This window comes from Protopterus annectens, chromosome 11.part0, assembly GCF_019279795.1.
Source record: "Protopterus annectens isolate FY-2018-M chromosome 11.part0, PAN1.0, whole genome shotgun sequence".
Classification (NCBI taxonomy): Eukaryota; Metazoa; Chordata; order Ceratodontiformes; family Protopteridae; genus Protopterus; species Protopterus annectens.
This window is the reverse complement of record NC_056745.1, coordinates 270,893,179-270,912,627: the sequence shown is the minus strand read 5'-3', so window position 1 is coordinate 270,912,627 and position 19,449 is coordinate 270,893,179. Positions and strand designations below refer to the sequence as shown.

Below are 19,449 nucleotides of genomic sequence, written 5' to 3'. Positions count from 1 at the left end.
CTCTCTGATTGCTCTCCTAGCATTGTTCCTATGTTCCAATGTACAGTATTCAGTGAAGTTGCATGTACTGTAGAAATAATAATAATAACCATTACATGCACTGCAAAAGAAAATAGTAATCCTTAGCCTTATGTACATTGCAGAAACTTGGAGACCTCCTCCAGTTGTGGAATGTTGTCTTCACGATAACCACAGTATTCTTCAAGAAGTGGGAAAATTCGATTATATTCACGACATGCATGAGTTGGATAAAGGGTCTTGAGCTCTTTAAATACAATTCCCCAGGTCTTTTTTTCTTCTTCAGTGTATTCAACTCTAGGAATTGGTTGGCCACTAGAAATAAGGAAAAACAGCTTGTCAACATGTATAGTTTAATACTGCAGTTTTTCAGTATCAGTAAATTGACATTTGAAATATTCATAAAGTATGATGGATTATTATTTCGAGATTAGAGAAAATGATTATTCTGTATGGAAACCCATGTCAGGAAAAACTTTATTGAACTGCAGTAAGTTGTCATGTTGTGTCACATCTAATAGCTTCTAGCACAAGGTCAAATAACTTAATTATTCAGGGTATTATGTGTGAGCATGATTCTAATAATGGTTACAGTAGCAGTCCAAAGGTAAAACTGAATTGCATTATGAAAGATATTTCAGATACATTATTATTGAAAATATTCATATACTGTTATAGATCTATAGATATTCTAAGGGTACTGATTCTTATGACCATTCACACCTTGTCAATACCATCTCTAGGGCAGCACCTTCCTTCTACAAGAGAGCCATAACAGTCAATCCTGGAGTAAATTTGGAGATCCAAATCCAGTCATCTAGGTCACGTTGAAAAGAGGATAGTGAGATGCACTGCTTGACATGCAGGTTTATAAAGATGTCCCTACACCATATTTTATTTACTTGTTGGTGAAGATTTATGTCCCTGGTTCTAATAGTGGTGGAGATATTGGATTTGTGGAGTTACAGGGCATCCAGGACAATCTGTCTCTTAATTCTGCACATAGGAGAGAGTTAGCCCCCTCAAACATCTATAAGACCCTGAAAAAAAGAACAGAGCTTCCAGCTCCTCCTGGTAGCTTAAGTACTTCAGGCCTATGACCTTTTCAATTAGGAATCCATGGGGGTCTTTCTTACTGCTTGATATGTTTAGTGAAATCTATCCCAAAGGTGGCATTGCATTATGTTGATAAGTCATCCGAACATAGTAATCTTCCCTCATCAGACCCATCAGTAAATGCATTTCCCTCTTTGGTGTGTGTGTGTGTGTGTGTGTGTGTGTGTGTGTGTGTGTGTGTGTGTGTGTGTGTGTGTGTGTGTGTTTATCTATCTATATAGATAGATAGATATAGATATAGATATAGAGCTATAGATATAGATAAACACACACACACACACACACACACACACATATATATATATATATATATATATATATATATATATATATATATATATATATATCAGCTGAATGATCACAAGGATACCTGAGCAAGGTATATATTCATTAATGCAACAAATTCACGAAAAACATCATTTAGACCAAGAAACGTTGGGCTGTTTGGAAAAATAGTCAGTTGAGGAAGTATGAAAATATAAAGAACAAAACCTAGAGATTGTTAAAGGTATAAAAAGAAATATGGGCATGGGAAGCAGAAACAGATCTGATAAGGTGCAATTATTATCCAAAGGAGAAAAACAAACTAATAAATAAAAAAGCAGCTCGAAAGATATTTGAAGTGAAATACAGGCAAAGGCACCCAGATAGGGAAAATTTTAATTTCACAATACAGAAACTAAGAAAACAAAGAGGGAACATAGAACAGAAGATTAGTAAATAAGAAGCTGAAGTTATGGAATACCTGCAAAGTGTAGGATTTAGTGTAGAAGGTCTAACACAGGTTATGTCATAGCATGAGAGAACGATAAGTCCCCTTATTAAGGAGAAATAGGTGCAGCTGGAGACATCTAAAGAAGAAATATTGACATAGGAAAGAAAAAGAAATTTAATATAGTGCAATATCTATTCAAAGGAGAAAGCAACACTAACCAATATGAAAAAAGCAGCACCAGAGATATTTGAAGATAAATACAGTAAAGACAGCTAGATATGGAAAATTTTACAATACAAAAAATAAGAAAACAAATTGGGGGAAAGTAGAAAAGAAGATTGCTAATAAAGAAGTTAAAGAAATAGAAACTTAAGTAATGGATTATTTGCAATGTGAAAGCTTTAGTGTAGGAAATCCAACTCTGGCAATGTCATAGCATGATGGTACAATGAGTCTCCATATTAGGGAGGAACCAAAAGAATCTGATCACTTCCTCTATGAATATACTCTTGAGCCTTCAGCAGGAAACCAGTAGAAAAAGTTCAGTTGGAGTTGCACAGCAAGCAAGGACTAGGAAACAGTAGCAACTCATGCAGTTAGTGTTGTGCAATGAGAAGCCAGAGAGTCCCCATATGAAAGAGGAACGGATGATGCAGGATACAGCTGAAGAGTGTATGTCACAGAAAAATGCTTTGAGACTTTCTGTAGAATGCCCGCAGGAAACAGATAACAGAGAATGTCCCTCAATTTAGAAGAAAATGATCTAGGGGAAGAGCTGCTTGATTCAATAGGGATGAATAGATGTATTAAGACTGATGAACGAAATAGATTACAGAAAGGCAATATGACCAAGAATGTTAGAAGTCTGATAAAACGAATGAGCACAGTAATCAAAACTATTGACAGAAATTCATGTGATATAACAAAAGAAAGTAGGATATTTTACTGTGAAGCTAAATTAATAACTGATAAAATCTTACCAGAAAAACATAGGGCAATAGGTGAAAGGAAGGGAAGAGATCAAATGCCATTATGGAATTACTGAATACAGAAAAGTATGGAAAGATAGACACACTAAATGCAATGCATATCATCAGAACAGACCAGGAACTATCATGCACTATTGAAAACAATAAACGAAAGATATCAGCGCAATTAGAAAAAACTTAGAAGATATGCAGATAAATAAAAAGCAAAAGTACAAAATAAGCAATTCATTGATGACTCAAAATAAGTTTTATAGAGACCTGAAAATGAAGCAAAAGGAGTAGAAACATCACCAAATTAAAAAAGAGAAGCAAAAGGAGTAGAAACATCACCAAATTTAAAAAAAGAAGCAAAAGGAGTAGAAACATCACCAAATTAAAAAAGAAGCAAAAGGAGTAGAAACATCACCAAATTAAAAAAAAGAAGCAAAAGGAGTAGAAACATAACCAAATTAAAAAAGAAGCAAAAGGAGTAGAAACATCACCAAATTAAAAAAAGAAGCAAAAGTAGAAACATCACCAAATTAAAAAAAAGAAATAGACTCATTTTGGAGAAATATATATGCAGACCCTCTGAAACATAACAAAAATGTCATATGGATAGAAGAAGTAAAAGAAACAGTAAGAAGTTCAAATGTACATGATATGAAATATGATGAAGTACCAGTCAGAGAAATTGAAATCCTGCCTTCACCCAAAATGATGCCAGCATACGAAGAAAAAATGATCAGTTTCAACAATTGGTTAAACTACTGGTGTTATTCAAAGGGGATCCAGTACTTGTCAGCCTGGGACGACATCCTTGACAAGCCACATTGCTTCGCCAGAGACGGCTTGCACTTGTCGCCCCTGGGCTTTCGAATACTGGCCAAGACTCTTGCCGCCCCAATACTGCCTTTTTTAGGCAAGGCTCAAAAGACAAACCCGCCTCCATAAACAACAATAATAAACAAAAACTGAGGGTAATGCTGCTCAACGCCAGAAGTCTAAACCTCAAAATGCATGCACTCAAGTCTCTCCTTAGAATGGAAGAAATTGACTTATGTGCAGTGACAGAAACCTGGTTCAAGGCTCCAGAGAGCACCCCAGCACTACCAGGCTATAACTCCTACCATACATTTAGGTCACAAAACCAGGACCAGAACACAAAAGGAGGGGGTGTGTCCATATTCATCAAGAACACCCACACCTCCAGGTTAGTAGCACAGCACGCGGAATCTGAGACCATCCAAGTGGAATTGACAGCGGGCAAATTGACTGTTCAATTTAAAGCTTGCTACAGATCTCCCACTTTGTCTCAGGACCCTCACGCAGCATTCCTGAGAACATTAGAAAGTATGAAAATTCTACCCAATACTATGCTACTGGGTGACTTCAGCTATCCAAACATTGACTGGGAAAACTATTCAAGCTCAAATGCCCTAGCCAGATGCTTCCTTGAGTTTATAAACTCAAACGCCCTTGAACAACTGGTCACCACTCCCACAAGAGGTGACAACATACTGGACCTGGTCATCACCAACATGGGGAACCTATGTTCCACACCTGAGGTAAACTCGTCATTGGTAAGATCAGGTCACAAATTAATCACACTGGACATTCACATCCCGTCCCGTCCCCAGTCAAAGAAATCAAGGTAAAAAACTTCTCTAAAGCCAACTTCACACTCCTCAAGACCGAGGTGGGAAGTTTCAAAGCTCCCAATCAAATGGAAAATGATGACCCATCGGCAGAATCCTTTACAAGTGCATTCTATGTACACCTTCAAGAATGCATGGACTGAGCCATCCCAAGTAAAACCAAGACCAACTCCTCAAAAAAGAGGAAGCCAGTCTGGTGGACCCTGGCCATAAATAAACTTTACAACAGAAGGAGGAAACTCCTGTAAGATAGAACAAAATCCCCAAATAATAAGGCATCTCTGATTAACATCAGTAAAAAACTGTGCTCTCTCATTAAATCATCCAAGGCCAACTTTGAAAGAAAAATAGCCAATGACTCTAAGGATAACCACAAGGCCTTCTTTAACTATGTCAAGAGTCTAGGGCAAACTCTCAGATATGCTCCAAGCTAGTGCATAATGGCCATAAATACACTGAACCAACTGACATTGCCAACATCCTGGCTGACAAGTTCAGTGCAAACTTCACCCCCCCTCCACCAAAGGGGCTAGCACCCATCCCAGAAGAATGTGGCGCTCCAGATATCTCAGACACACAAGTAAAGACAGCCCCTGCAAAGGCCAAAAACACAGCATCAATGGGACCAGATGCTATCCCAGGTTGTGTCTTACATGAGCTTCAAAATGAACTAACCCCCCCCCCCATCTCAAATCACTATTCAAACTCAGCCTCTCTATAGGCTATGTACCCAAAGAATGGCATACAGCAACAGTCATACCACTCCACAAAGGTGGTGCCACAATTGACCCTGGGAACTATTCCCCTATACGCTTGACTAGCTTGATCTGCAAAGCCATGGAACGCATTATCATGGAGCTCATTAACAGGGACATTGGGTACCTCCAGACACTGGACCCCACCCAGTTCGGCTTTGTTAAAGGCAGATCTTGCCTCCTGAACTTGGCCAACTTCTTCGAAACAGTCACCAAGGCCATAGATGAAGGGAAGGTGGTCCACACAGCATATCTGGACCTCGCTAAGGAGTTCGACACCATCCCACACTCAGGAATCATAGACAAACTCACCAGCTTAAATATCAACCCCCATGTCATGAGATGGGTTGCCAGTTGGCTCTCAGACAGAACTCACATGGTAAGAGTGACAGGCTGACTCTAAACCAGTCACAAGCAGAGTCCCACAGGGCTCAGTCCTGGGACCCCTCCTGTTCGGTATATATTTCTCCGAAGTACAGGCAAAGGCGGAGGGACTGTGGCTAACCAAGTTCACAGATGACTGTAAATTGGGTGCAATAATTGACTCTCCAGCTGACACAGACATCCTGCAAAAGGGTCTCACAAGGACAAACACCTGGTGTCAAAGTCACGGCCTCAAGCTAAATGCCAAAAAATGAATAGTAACCCCATTTGGGACAAACAAGGTACCTACAAACCACCACATAGATGGGAATCCACTAAGTACAGAAGAAGTAATTAGGGACCTGGATACCCAAGTAGATAGCATGCTCTCCTTTGATAACCGCATAGCCAAAATGGTCAGGAAATCCTTCTATGTGGCACATCTGATCACAAAGGGTTTCTCATCCAGATCCCAGGAGGTGATTGTGCCCCTTTACTCTTCACTCATTAGGCCCATAATAGAGTACAATGCCCCATTTGGGATGTACCTCACTAGACACCTGCAACAACAAGAAAGACCACAGAAGTAACTCACTAAGAGGATTAAGGGTCTTAAACAATTACCCTATGAAGCACGACTAAAAAAGCTCCAGCTCTTCTCAGTCACTTACCGTCTGCTCAGAGGTGACCTGTGCCTGACCTATAGGGCCATGTCAAACCCTGAACTAATGGACATGCTTCACCTCAAAAAAACGAGATCCTTCAGAACCACTCGTTCTAGTGACTTGAACCTATGTACAACAATAAACAGGACATGCTGGAGGGATAGATTCCTGTCCCAGCGACTCCCCTCACTCTGGAATAGAATCCCAATCCATATTTGACAGAGCTCCTCTTTGACCCTCTTCAAGAGAAATCTTGATAAGTGGATGGGTAATCGTAAGTTCTACCCTGGGATCACTTCAGGAGCCCTGTTGACAGAGGCCCAGGTTACTAATCTAATGGGGAGGTGAAAGCCATCACTATGTGGCTAGGCTTATAAATGCCCATGGGCAGATAGCCTAGTACTTACCTATGAACCTATGAACCTATAAAATTAAGAAAAGCTCCTAACTGGAAAACCCCAGACCCAGATGTGGCACCTAACTTCTGGTTAAAAGTATTAACATCTTTACATGAAGATTTAGCCCCGAGTAAGAACTACTTATATGCGTACCCCAAACAGACTTCAACCTGGTTAACAATAGGAAAAATGGTACTCCTCCTTAAGATTGAACCTGCAAACTATTCTAAAAACTATAGACCAATAACTTTTCATCCAGCAATGTATAAACCATATAAGGAATTGGTGCCAAAACAGTTTATAGTCATTTAGAAAAAAAGCTCAATTGGGTAATAAAATGCAGGCATATGAAACACAGAATCCTTTGATGTTAAATAAAGTCATAATGCAGAATTATAAAAATGTAAGAATCTAAGTATGGTATTTATAGATTACAAAAAAGTATTTGTCAGCACCCCACATTGATGTGTACTTACAGATGTATAACACACACCCAACGTTGTTCAGTTACATTATAGTGATCATGAAACAGCGACAAACCACTTGGCAGCTAAGTAATGATAAAGGACAAATCATTATCCCAGGGATAAAAATTCAGATTGGGATATTCCAGGGTGGCTCTTTGTCACCTCTAGTCTTTTGTCTTGCCCATAACCCATTAAGTTGTCTACTTAACAGATTCAGTCATGGTTACAAAAAAAAAAAAAAAAAAACAAGGAATAAAGACTTTACATCTTCTTTTTTACAGATCATTTAAAACTGTATAGTTTGTCATATGAAGAGCTGATAGCACAACTGCAAGTGGTCAAAACACTCTCAGATGATTTAAGAATGTCATTGGGTCTTGATAAATGTGCAAAAGCAACATTTAAAGCAGGAAAACTAAAGCACAAGAAATATCAGTCTGAGACAAGAGTGTGATGTAAAGGGATTTGAGTAGGATGGTGTGTATAAAAATTTGGGAATTGATGAAGGCTCAACAATAAAACATGCACAAATGTGAAAAAAAACTCAATAGTAAGGAATATTTTAGAAGACTGAAATTAATACTGAAAGCGGCCCTGACATCTAGGAACACAGACCAAGCTAAAAATAATTAGCTATCTCTGTTCTAAATTACAGTTTTGAGGTGACTGACTGTCCCCAGAAGGTATTGGATCAGTTGGACAGGAAAACAAGAAAAATGCTTCATGCTTATCAAATGATATATGAAAATCAGTGTATACCAAGATTATATATTCCTTGTTCTGAAGGAGATATGGGTCTCCTCAAAACTGATTACATGTATAGATTTGCAGTCATAAGATTGCATACATATCTGCTGGCCTCACAAGATACAAACACAGTGGAAGTTTTAAAACGTGAAGAGAACAAGTCTAAGATGACTTCTCTGATTAGTTAGCAGAAGCATTCCAGTGTCAAGTGAGAAAGGAAATCAAACCAGAAGTAGACAAAAATCAGGCAGCAACTGAATTTGCCAAAAAGCAAAAGAAAGAATATAAGGAGAAGGATCAGATGAGAAGGTAAGGAATTGTGGAAAAGCCATTAGCATAAGGGCTAGTATAGAGATCTCCTGGAACAACCTCATGTTGATCAGGATATGATGCAGGAATGGTTAAGGAGAGGTGAGTCGAAACCAAAGGTTGAGAGGTCAATAATGGCAGCCCAGGATACTGGACTACATACAAAGTCCATTGAACACGTGGAAGAAACAGGCAAATAGAGGTTTTATAAGAAATAATTGGAAGCAGTTGCACACCTTATTTTTCTGGGTGTTATGTAGTCATGACAGAGGGCCTCTACATTGAAAGGCACAATAATGTGGCAAGATTGTTGCATTAGGATTGTGCAAACACTACAATATAAGGAGCTGAGAAGCATTAGAAACATCATAGGGGATCACCCATTGCCAACAATTCAAAAATTGGATTTGAGAAAAACAGATACAGTAGTCCATGAAAAAAAAAAAAAACAAAAGTAGCATCGATCACTGAAATTGCTACACTCGGTGATTACAGTGTCTTACATACAGAAACGCACAGAGTCAAAAAATATTAAGATTTTAAGCAGAAAGGAGAGTAATGTGGAAGAAAGATACTGACACATTTCCAATAGTAGTAGGTGCAATGGGGTCTAATTAAAAAGAATTTACATTCCTATTGCTGCGGTAGCATTGTCGCCTCGCAGTAAGACGTCCTGTTTGATTCTCAGCTAAAGCGTCTTCTGTGTGGAGACGTGTGAATGGGCGCACCTTTGTTGAAGGCTGTGTGTCAGGGCTGGCAACTCGGCACGTAGAAATCTACTGCCAATCATTAGCGGACCGGAGTTCTGCTGTGGCGACCCCTAACCGGGAAAAAACGAAAGACGCAACAATGACAACATTCCTATTTAGATATTCTTCCGACATGTTACTCCATATGAATTGCAGAAAGAGACAACTGTAGGCAGATTTTGGGTACGGTGAACAACATTTTTGGCTAACATCAAAGACTGAAAAAAAAAATTAAGTATTGGGTCCACTCTGGTCATGGTATTAGAAACCCAAAAGATTTGGAGAAATTAAACTGAGAAATAGGTTTCTAACTCAACTGGCTCTAGAATAAACTACCACTGCTTGTCAGACAAAGTACTACTTTGGCTATCTTCAAGGCTAACCTTAATGATTGAATGAGTAGACACAAACTTACACCAGGCTTATCAGGGGTGGCTCATGCCATTGGACTGCAGGGCTGCAGCACCCCCAGCTGTGAAAAGAAAAAGAAAGATTAACATTTTAAAAAATAAATATAACTATACTGCTTAACTGCAAGTCTGACTGACTTGCTGTTAAAGTTTTGGAACTCGAAAGGGCAACGGTGCTCAGTGAGTTCCGGGTTTAAAAAAAAAACTAGTTTCTATAAATCCAGACTGCTGTAAAACCAGTCCAGATTAAGAAGAGAAGGCATCAGTGTACAGATGCCCAGAAGTCTATGCGATTTGTAACCGAGGTAAAGTGGAAGGGGATCGAATTGCCACATCAGCAGTCACGTACGTGACATGGAAGGCTGGATGGCTACTGATTGGTTCTCACTCTCTTCCCTCACTTTCCATGCTGGGAAAAAGAGAGTGAGAAACAGTCAGCAGCATTGCAGTACTTTTGGAGTTCATTGGAGTTTGTGACTTTGTACCTGTCTTTAGCATATACACTGTGTGCTAAAGTGAAATATTGCATACAGTTAGTAGGTTTGTTTGGTGAGTAGCTGTGTTTTAATGATTTTATTATGTGCCAAAAGCCATTTCGTTTGTAGGGTCATGTGCATGTGAATGCCTAGGCTACTGTTTCTGAAGAATGCTTGGCATTGTGTTTGTGGTGCAAGCTAGCTGATTGCTTGCATGATGGATGGGTAGACTTCTGATTCCGTTTTTCATAGCTGTAAAATGTGGTTTAATATACTATTTAAAAGGCAGTAGTTTCTCCTAAACCTCATTGTTTGGCTTATCATGTAGAAGTTTTTCCCCTCTAATTAGTAATTGTTATTGCTTTGCATTTTTAGTGTAAAAGAAACACGGGTGACAGCGTGTAGCAGTCCTTAACTCATTCTCTCCAATGGAGCTAAGGAAGTTTGCACTGTAACTTCCAATGGGCGGAGCCTACAACTTTTGACAGAATCAAATTATGTCCTCACACTTCAAACAAATGTTCGTATTTCTGGAAGCATATGGGTTATGAAAAAAGTATAAATGACAAACTCTTCAGGACAAACTATTTTTATAATAGTTGTATCCTTTAGGTTCTAGGTCTTAAACCAAATTTTATAAGTCACAGTAAACACAGTAATTATTACATTTGTAATATTTTATAAACAACTTGCAATATCTCACCAACAACTCAGGTTATACACATACTGTCAGCAGCATTTTATTCATCTAGCTGAGAGCTTTCATATGAGGCTACGGAGTTCTGTCTGTGTTACTTAGTTAATGAGATATTTAAACAAATGTGACAATTATATCTATATAAATTAATATCATAAAAACAACAATTAATATCTATTTACCTGCACTAGACAGAGGTCAAATATTAATGCAGTTGAGTTTGTCTTTGTGTAGACTTTAAGATGATACATTTTAAAACCTTGTACATGGCATGGTTTTGGAATTACTGATGCAAATATGAACAAGCAATATTTGACGCCTAGAGGCGTCAGTAGGAGATAACTGCAGATGCACTTGGAGGCATCACTCGGATGTAATGAGTTTGTATTTATCTCAAGCGCACTTGAGGACTATGGAGCTTTACTATGATCCTTCGTGAAAGTTATTGCATAGGAGTTGATCTTGAAGGGGCACCATCCAGTGGTGCCGCATTTATAAGCCGACAGTCAGGCCCCTAGCAGTATATGTGTAAGCGTGGAGTAGGTAAGTGGCTGTTAGAATTATGGTAGCATGTAGTAGAATGTCTAACTGATGTTCCAGTTACAGCTCACTCATTACCCCACCTTGTATGTGGAATATACACAGCTCTGTTTGATATTGTAGATAGTCATTGCGGCTACATTTCAGAACTAAGTCCATCACTCAAAAATGCTAAACGGTTAATGTGACATCAGTACTGTTTTCTTGCATTTTTAGCTGTGCCACCTTTCATGTTGCCTGTCAGATGTGGCAGATGCTGTGTTCATGAGTTTACACACAGCTCTGTTTGATATTGTACATAGTCATTGTGGTGACATTTCAGAACTAAGCCCATCACTCAAGAATGCTAAACGGTTAATGTGACATCGTGACATCAGTACTGTTTTCTTGCATTTTTAGCTGTGCCACCTTTGATGTTGCCTGTCAGATGTGGTAGATGCTGTGTTCATGAGTTTAGGCAAAGGTTAAGGGGTCACTCCCATCACTGATGTATGTTATATTGATGCTAGTTTTGAGGGGTATCAAGTGCTGCTTAGATGGGGGAATTGAATAGAGGCTCCATTCTTATGAGTGCTCCCATAATTCATTTACTAATTGTTGCAAGTAGTTTTCTTTTCTGTGAATTAATTATTAGTGGGATTTGTGAGGGGTGGGTAATGCTGTTTATGTTGCTCCTGCTATCAACTGCTACTGTTTGAGGGTGGTGGCAAATGACAAGTCTGATTCATGGGACATCATTAGAAAGGAGTGAGTTGCTATCACATTTCTGGCATGACTTAATCTTAACAGTTGCCCAGTCCCCTTATACTTAACTGAAAACTCTATCATTAAGGGTAATAAGTTGCAGTGAGCTTGTATGTGTGTGTGTGTGTGTGTGTGTGTGTGTGTGTGTGTGTGTGTGTGTGTGTGTGTGTGTGTGTGTGTGTGTGTGTGTATGTGTATGTCGACAAACATAATTGTACTATGTGCAGTTTGGCATCTGACTGAGTGGAATGCTGGATGAAATGGTAGTGGGATTAGCATGAGGTGAATACAATGTGGGTGAAATGCTGATTTGTTTAGCAAGAGGTGGGTGGATGAGAAGTGCAAAGTTTTGTAGTAATTCTACATGAACATAAAGAGATTCACATGATAGCAAAGCTCAATAGGTTAACCTTTACCTCTGTGTTTATGTAGATTTGTTTAGGTTTCATTCCTCTAGGCTAATGGCTCCATTTCAGGGGAGACCTGTAGTGGTATTTATTACCACTAGGAGAAATTTGGCAAGTGCACTGGGGACTCCCTTACCCTTTTCGATAGGTACAGTGAGATCTTTTACATCCCTCTCTGCTACCACCAGCTTGAGCAAACTTGTCTTTTAACGGTTCATCAAGGGAAGGCTAATACAAGCTTATAGATGAGTTATGATGATAACTATAGCCATAATATTGTGCAGTACATAGAACTTACTTTCCTGGTGTACTAATATATTGCTAATTATAGAAGTGCAGGATTGATGTGGTTTACAGCTTTGAAAGTTGTGAAATACTTGTCATTGCCACACAGTAGCCAGAGGATGTCTTTCCAAACTACTGGCTTTAAAAGCTGTTATAGGATACTCTGGACAGCCCCCACCCCAAATATTTTATTGGTTAATCGATATGACAAAATACAAGTAACAGTGGTGACCATTTCTTTTTCTTTGATCTAAAACCAACTAAAGCTGTGAAGTTAATGGGAAAGGATAATTAAAATTTATTGTTTTTAATCTTACTTTTTACCAACGATTAGAGCCAATGTTTAAGAGTTTCTTGAGTTTAATAAGTCTTTTTTGGATAAGAAACATTTTTACAAATGGGGACTGTGGGTATCCCAGAGATTGCTACTTTCAGCATGTTCCTTGATACTTTTATAAAGCTGAATATAAATTATAATTAGAACTCCAAGGAAAAGTGGTTTGAGTTGAGTGCTGCTTGTTTTTTATACTTGATTTTGATTGGCATTCAAGTAATGTATTTAAAAAGGAATTTATTTTTTCATGCCTCACAGCCTTTTTGTTTCCATCTAGATATTAAGTAAGCTGTCATGTAGCCAATGCACTGAAATATTTTTTCTTCTCCACTTTATTTTGTCTTGATTGGATTCTCATAATGATGGTTTGGCTCCCTGGGCAGCATATTTAATTGAAGTCCCAGTTTTTGTGGTTTTGAGCATAGATAAAAATGACCACTTTGAACCTGTTTTGTAATTCCAGTGAAAGTATGCTAGCAAATGTACTTTTTTCCCTCTAAGAATAAATGACTGAGCATTTATTTCTTGAAAATTGGTAAGCATGGCCAGCATTGATCCCACTGTACCATAGCCCCACCCCTTTCTAGTCAGCCACACCCCTTCCCATTAGCCCCACCCATTCAGCTGTCTCCTGCAGCCCCCCTTTGATTTGAAGTCACCAGCCACCACTGAGGCTTATCATGTATAGCCCTGAATGATTTGGGAGGTAAGAACTATTGAAAAGGCGTGTTTCTTGTGATCACTGGCCTAGTATTTAACAGTGGGAATTCCAGTGACCCATCTAATTATAGACCCATAGCCATTCTTTCCCCCTCTCTAAAATTCTTGAAAAATGCCTTCATCCTCAGCTACCCAATCTATTACTCCATGAAAACCTTTTGACTTCCACCCAACACTGGTTCAGACCAAACCACAGTACTATTACTGCATGCCTATCTTTTACCTATACTGTAGCTGAGGCTAGAGCCAACAAACAACTTGTATACTGTCTATTCCTTGACCTCTCTAAAGCCTTTGAGACTGTATCACACTCTATACTTCTAACTAAAGTATCTGATCTCAATCTCTCTGAGCCCTTTTTTAACTGGTTTTCTAGTTAATTCTCTAATAGGTTACAATATGTCAGATGTCACACTTCCTGTTCCCCCTTCTTACTTGTAAAATCTGGAATCCCCCAGGGCTCTATCCTAGGCCCCCTTCTATTCAATATCTTTACTAATAACCTACATACATCTTGCAACCAGTCCTCTCTTATACAATATGCAGATGATGCTACATGTATCTCCATCTCCAACAATATCTCCTACCTTCACACACTTATATCCTGTTTAGCAACACTATTGTATTATATTAAGTTAAGTTATAACAGCTTTAACTTATTAAACTATTAACTAGTTAATAGTTAAATTATTACTTATTAGTTGTTAAGTTAAGTTATAACAACTTATAATAACTAAGCATGAACAAACATACAACAAAATACCCAGATTTGCCACAAATCTACCATATAACTCTCACCACTGCCTTGCACTAAAGAAACTTAAATGGCTTGAATTTTCCTAACAACTTCATCTGTCACAGTTTCATATTACATGTTCTATACTATTTAAACCAACTTTCTGCCCCACTTTCTCTCCCTAGTATCTTACTATACCCCCAATTGTCCACTCCATACCTCCGATCAACTTCTCCTTGATATCTACAAACCCAACAAAAATATTGGAAAACTCCTTTATAAATACTCAGCATCCCAGGCCTGAAACAACTCCCCTCTTACATAAGATATATCACACACCTTACACATTTCAAAAAAGAGCTAAAATGTTACCTATTAAACACTCGATCCTGCCGCTGTCATGACCCCACCTAACCCCTTCATCCCCTTTATCCACTTAATTATATCCTATTTTTCTTCTTAATATGCAACTCCTATGACTCTTTTTCTCTTTCATACTGTTGTCTTCCCCTCTTCCAGGGCTGTGACATTCGATGTTAAATTGTATATTTTTTTCTATTTTTAGTAGTTACTCTTTAAATATCCTTTCATATTATTACTTCATTACCTTATTATAACCATTGTGTACATACTTTATCAACCTTACAAACTTTTGTCTATTTTTGCTTATGTTATCATGTTTTTTGTATAGTGTATTGTTTTTTTAATTTTTATCTTAAATTTTTAGAGTTATGTTACTATGGAGCTTTTCTCCTCGGGTCTCCACTGAAAATGGACTTCTGGCTCAGTTGGGCTAACATGGTTAACAAAAGTCAAATAAATAAATAAACAAACTGCAACTGCTATTATTATGGCTTTGTTGAAGTGTATTAACCCACTGGCCTTCTTGATTGACAAGCAGAAAGCTGATGATGCAATATGCAAATGTGGCATGATTGGCATGGCATGCAGATTTGCTAGTGACACCATACATACATTGCTTGGTGACTATATTTGAGCTGCAATGGAACCTCAATGTTTCGTAAACAGGCACTCAATAAAACCTAAATAAATAAAAGTAATATGCTGCCTTTCTGTCGGCCAAAGAAATACATTGTTAGTACACTTCAACAAAGCTGTGTATCCTAGTGATACAAGTAGATTTTTAGGTCTTTGGAGAGCTATCATTTTTGGACTGACTTTGTCAGTTATCAATGGTTTCTCATTTGGTGGAAAGGTTGATTTTAAGAAAAATGTTTCAAATTCCAGTGTATTGCTGCGTTCATACTTAGGTTCATGAATACATCACCCCTTTACTTTTGTCAGTGGTTAAATTTAATTCTTGATTAACTGGATACCACACAGTACCGAACCATTTGTTTATGTCTGCATGTTATAACTGTGTTTGCTAGCATAAAAACTGCAACAAAATAAGATGTTAAAACTGAAATGTATGATTTAATGTTTGAGTGAGTGATCTGTTCATTTGGGAAGGGTACAACTGTCTATGTAAAAATGGTAATCTAAGCAGTTGCAGGCATTGCACAGTGTACTGAGGGAGCAGGTCGATAAATTTAGGAAAGGATTCTGAGCAAGCCTAATAAAAGCACTGTGAACATTTGGGAAAATTGGCATACCTTGCCAGCGGCTTTGGCATCTGCTAAAGAGTATTTTTATTTAAATGACGGTGGACCTCTGTGTATGTGTGTGTGTATGTGTGTGTGTGTGTGTGTGTGTGTGTGTGTGTGTGTGTGTGAGATAACACACACACACACACACACACACACACACACACACACACTCACGCAATGCATATCATCCCTCTTAACCTGTTAGTGCAAGAAATCTGGACAGAACCAAAAAGAATGGAGGATAGAGGCCCCCAAAATAGGGACCGATTTTAAATATTGCTCTTATAAACTTAGAAAGTTGCCGAATAACAGGTTTTGAATTGGCATGCATTTTTCTGAAGCATATGACACCTGAGATTGAAAATATCTATCATTATTAATCGAAAGCCACAACTTTTATGAGGAACAGACCAAACATATGAGCCCAAAATCTGGATATTCTGCAATGGACAGTTGAGAGGTATGGTATGTATATATGTATAGACACACACACACACACACACACACACACACACACACACACACACACACACACACACAGGAGAATGGGGAAAGGATAGGCAAGTGTGTGTAATGGGGGCACACTTTACATGTAAACAAACTGTTGCATCTTCTTTTTTGTCAGTGTTATATGTATGGATGCTGATAGTGAATGTATTAGTGTCATAACTAGGTGTGTTATGTATTGTCATACTATACTGGTCTGTTCTAAGAAAAATACAATGTTAAATAAAAAGAATGTGTATCACCACACTGCCAACAAAACCAAAATAAGTAAATTAATTAACTTTAATCACCATTTACTAGCATCAACAGACTCTAGTACTCTTAAATAGCTTGTATTCCGGCAGTAATCCTCATTCTATTCTCATTTATTTCAGTAGTACTGCCCGTATTCAAATTCAGAAAGCATAAAGTAAAAGGCATTTTACTGAAAACATTGTATATTCCATTTTTTTACAGAAGATCTACAAATGACTGTTCTGTATGGTTGATTGTCGTGTACAGGTGGTTTGACAAAAACTGAAAAATGCGTTGATTCCTGTTTAACAAATCTGTGTAACCTTGGCAGGACATGATGGCAGGGTAGTGTAAATGTTATACTGCATGCAGAAGTTCTCTGCATGTTGCATAATATTGTTAAGCAAAAAAAGACATAAAATGTATATTTCCCAAATTACATAAAGTAATCTGAATAATTGGAATGTGATATATATCCTGTGTTTCCTGAAAATTCGGCATAGTTTAGAAAAAGCTATTTGCTATGCTTTACACTCACTTTCTGCTTACAAATACATTGTGTTCTTACAAAATTTAATAAAAAAATGTATTAAAAATTCCATCCAGTGAAAGTTGGATAAATCAAGTATGTGTTAGTTTACTGTTACATGCTTGCTAATAACAATGAATATTCATGCAGAGGAGAAACACAAGAAAATGTTTATTCATGAATGTTCTGTGATGTCAGTGTGATTCTGGATGTTGGGCGGGGTTTGGGCGGCGCTTGCTACTGCTCATCTGGTGGGTTAATACACTTCAACAAAGCCATTATTATTATTATTATTATTATTATTATTATTATTATTATTAAAGCAACTGAGAGCTACCTTTAAGAAAAAAATACAAAAAAACTGAAGGATTTTACAGTTGCAAAGTAGCAAGCGATCTCAGTTTCTTATTGACAGCTTCTTAAATTGAATCTGTTATTTTTTTAGGGCAACATATATTGATAAAAGCCCACATCTAGGTTGTGATTATGAATGCCCATCTACCTTGCCATTCCTATAACTCTAGCATGGTATATTTCATGTATGAAAACACAGATAACAACACTGGCGTTTGTCAGGGCTATAAATTTGCATTATGTTTTTCTACACCACATTTAGAGTATAGATGTAATAAGTAATCAGTACACAAGTATTATAAGTTAATCTTCTGACCCCTACACAAAGTGAAATGTGACATTTTGATCAAAAAAGTTATTTCATTCCATAATGACATACTGATTCACAGTTCAAGTACATAAACAATGGCTGGAATTCATGAATATATTATATCTGGTGCAGTCTCCATTCTCCAAGCATGTGCTAGTTGTAAAGAGTGTTATGGTTAACCGCGAGTTATGGGCACCTCCACTCTCCACCTTAATCTACACAGACTTCCACTACTGTTAATTTAAGAGCATAAAATGGCCCCTTGGGCATATGTGACAGGCAGAGTGAGCAATTCTTACACTAGTCCCCTCACTGCAGAATTTCATTAACAGTAATTCTGAAAAATGTATGCTTCAGCATTCATCTTCACCCTTGCTCATCCTAACCCTACTGGAAATCATAGCTCATGGCTACATTACACATCTTGGGAACACCTAGTAAACCTTAACTGCCAGGAACAGAATAGTGCTCCTTGACAAATATGCTTCCTAATATTGATCAGAATCCCTGCTCTTCCCGTCATGCATTATATCAAAATTTTTAGTCCCCACTTCCATCGACTTGTTTTACTATTCATTAATCAATGTCTGCCAGTTGATATTTTCCACTACTTCTCTCATACCTCTTTTGTTAGTGATCAGAACTCATGGTTTTCTCCCTCCAGTTGCATGTGTGCACACACAAAATGCACACCCTCACAGACAGACACACACACACACGCGCACACACACACACACACACACACACACACACACACACACACACACACACACACACACACACACACACACACACACACACAGACACAGCAACCAACTCACCTTACTTTTAGCAAAACCTTTCATCCCTTTCTGTAAAAAATAATCCAGCAGCAAAGTACAGTACAGTGCCTCCATCACTATCAGACATCAGCAGTGAATAAAGTATCCTGCACATTTCAAGTCTCTCCACTTTGCATATTCTTAATGGATTCACCCTTATCTATATTCTGTCTTGGTTTTGAAACCTGATACATTGACCTGCCACTGCAGTTATGCAGGCACTATGGAAATGAGGTGCGTAATGACTTTGTTTATGTATCATATTTATTTAACATGAACTAATATGGCCTAGGTACAGTGTTAGCCATCCTGCTTGATGTACGTATGGCCAGGCCCCTCATATTCCACTCCCAAAAATCTTCCTTATTGACTAATGTTTATGCAGCCAGTCAGGAGCATGCATGGTCCACAAATTGGACTGTACTACAGTTCTGAAGTAGTAATAAGACATTATAATTTGTAGCTAGTATAGATGGTGTGCAAGCATAAAGTCTTTACTACAATTCAGTCTGAATTTGAGCTGTGGTTTGTGTGTCTGCTAGAATGTAGATGAGGATGATGGACACTCTTGTCCTTAGAAGGGAGGAGGTAGAATGTGCCATTTAATGCTACAATCACTTGGAGAAGGGGCAGAAATGCAAAGACGGTCCAGCACAGGTGTTTGGTCACTAGGCAGCCAAACAGGTCTTTGCTATGGATGCATGGGAACATAGGCTCACACATGGATGGCATAGTGACAACTGCAGTGACAGGGAGCTGCGGGTTGCCTATCCAAGAATGAAATTAGGACATAAATATATCCTCACT

At 38.2% G+C, this 19,449-nt stretch overlaps 1 protein-coding gene across 1 annotated transcript in view; it reads right to left on the bottom strand.

The window, feature by feature from the left end:
* Nucleotides 1–19,449, bottom strand: part of PAH (phenylalanine hydroxylase) — a 733,016-nt gene that overhangs the window by 252,151 nt on the left and 461,416 nt on the right. Inside the window, exon 6 of the mRNA XM_044087738.1 lies at nt 137–333. Coding sequence (XP_043943673.1) covers nt 137–333 — 197 coding nt within the window. The remainder of the gene's footprint in view (nt 1–136; nt 334–19,449) is intronic.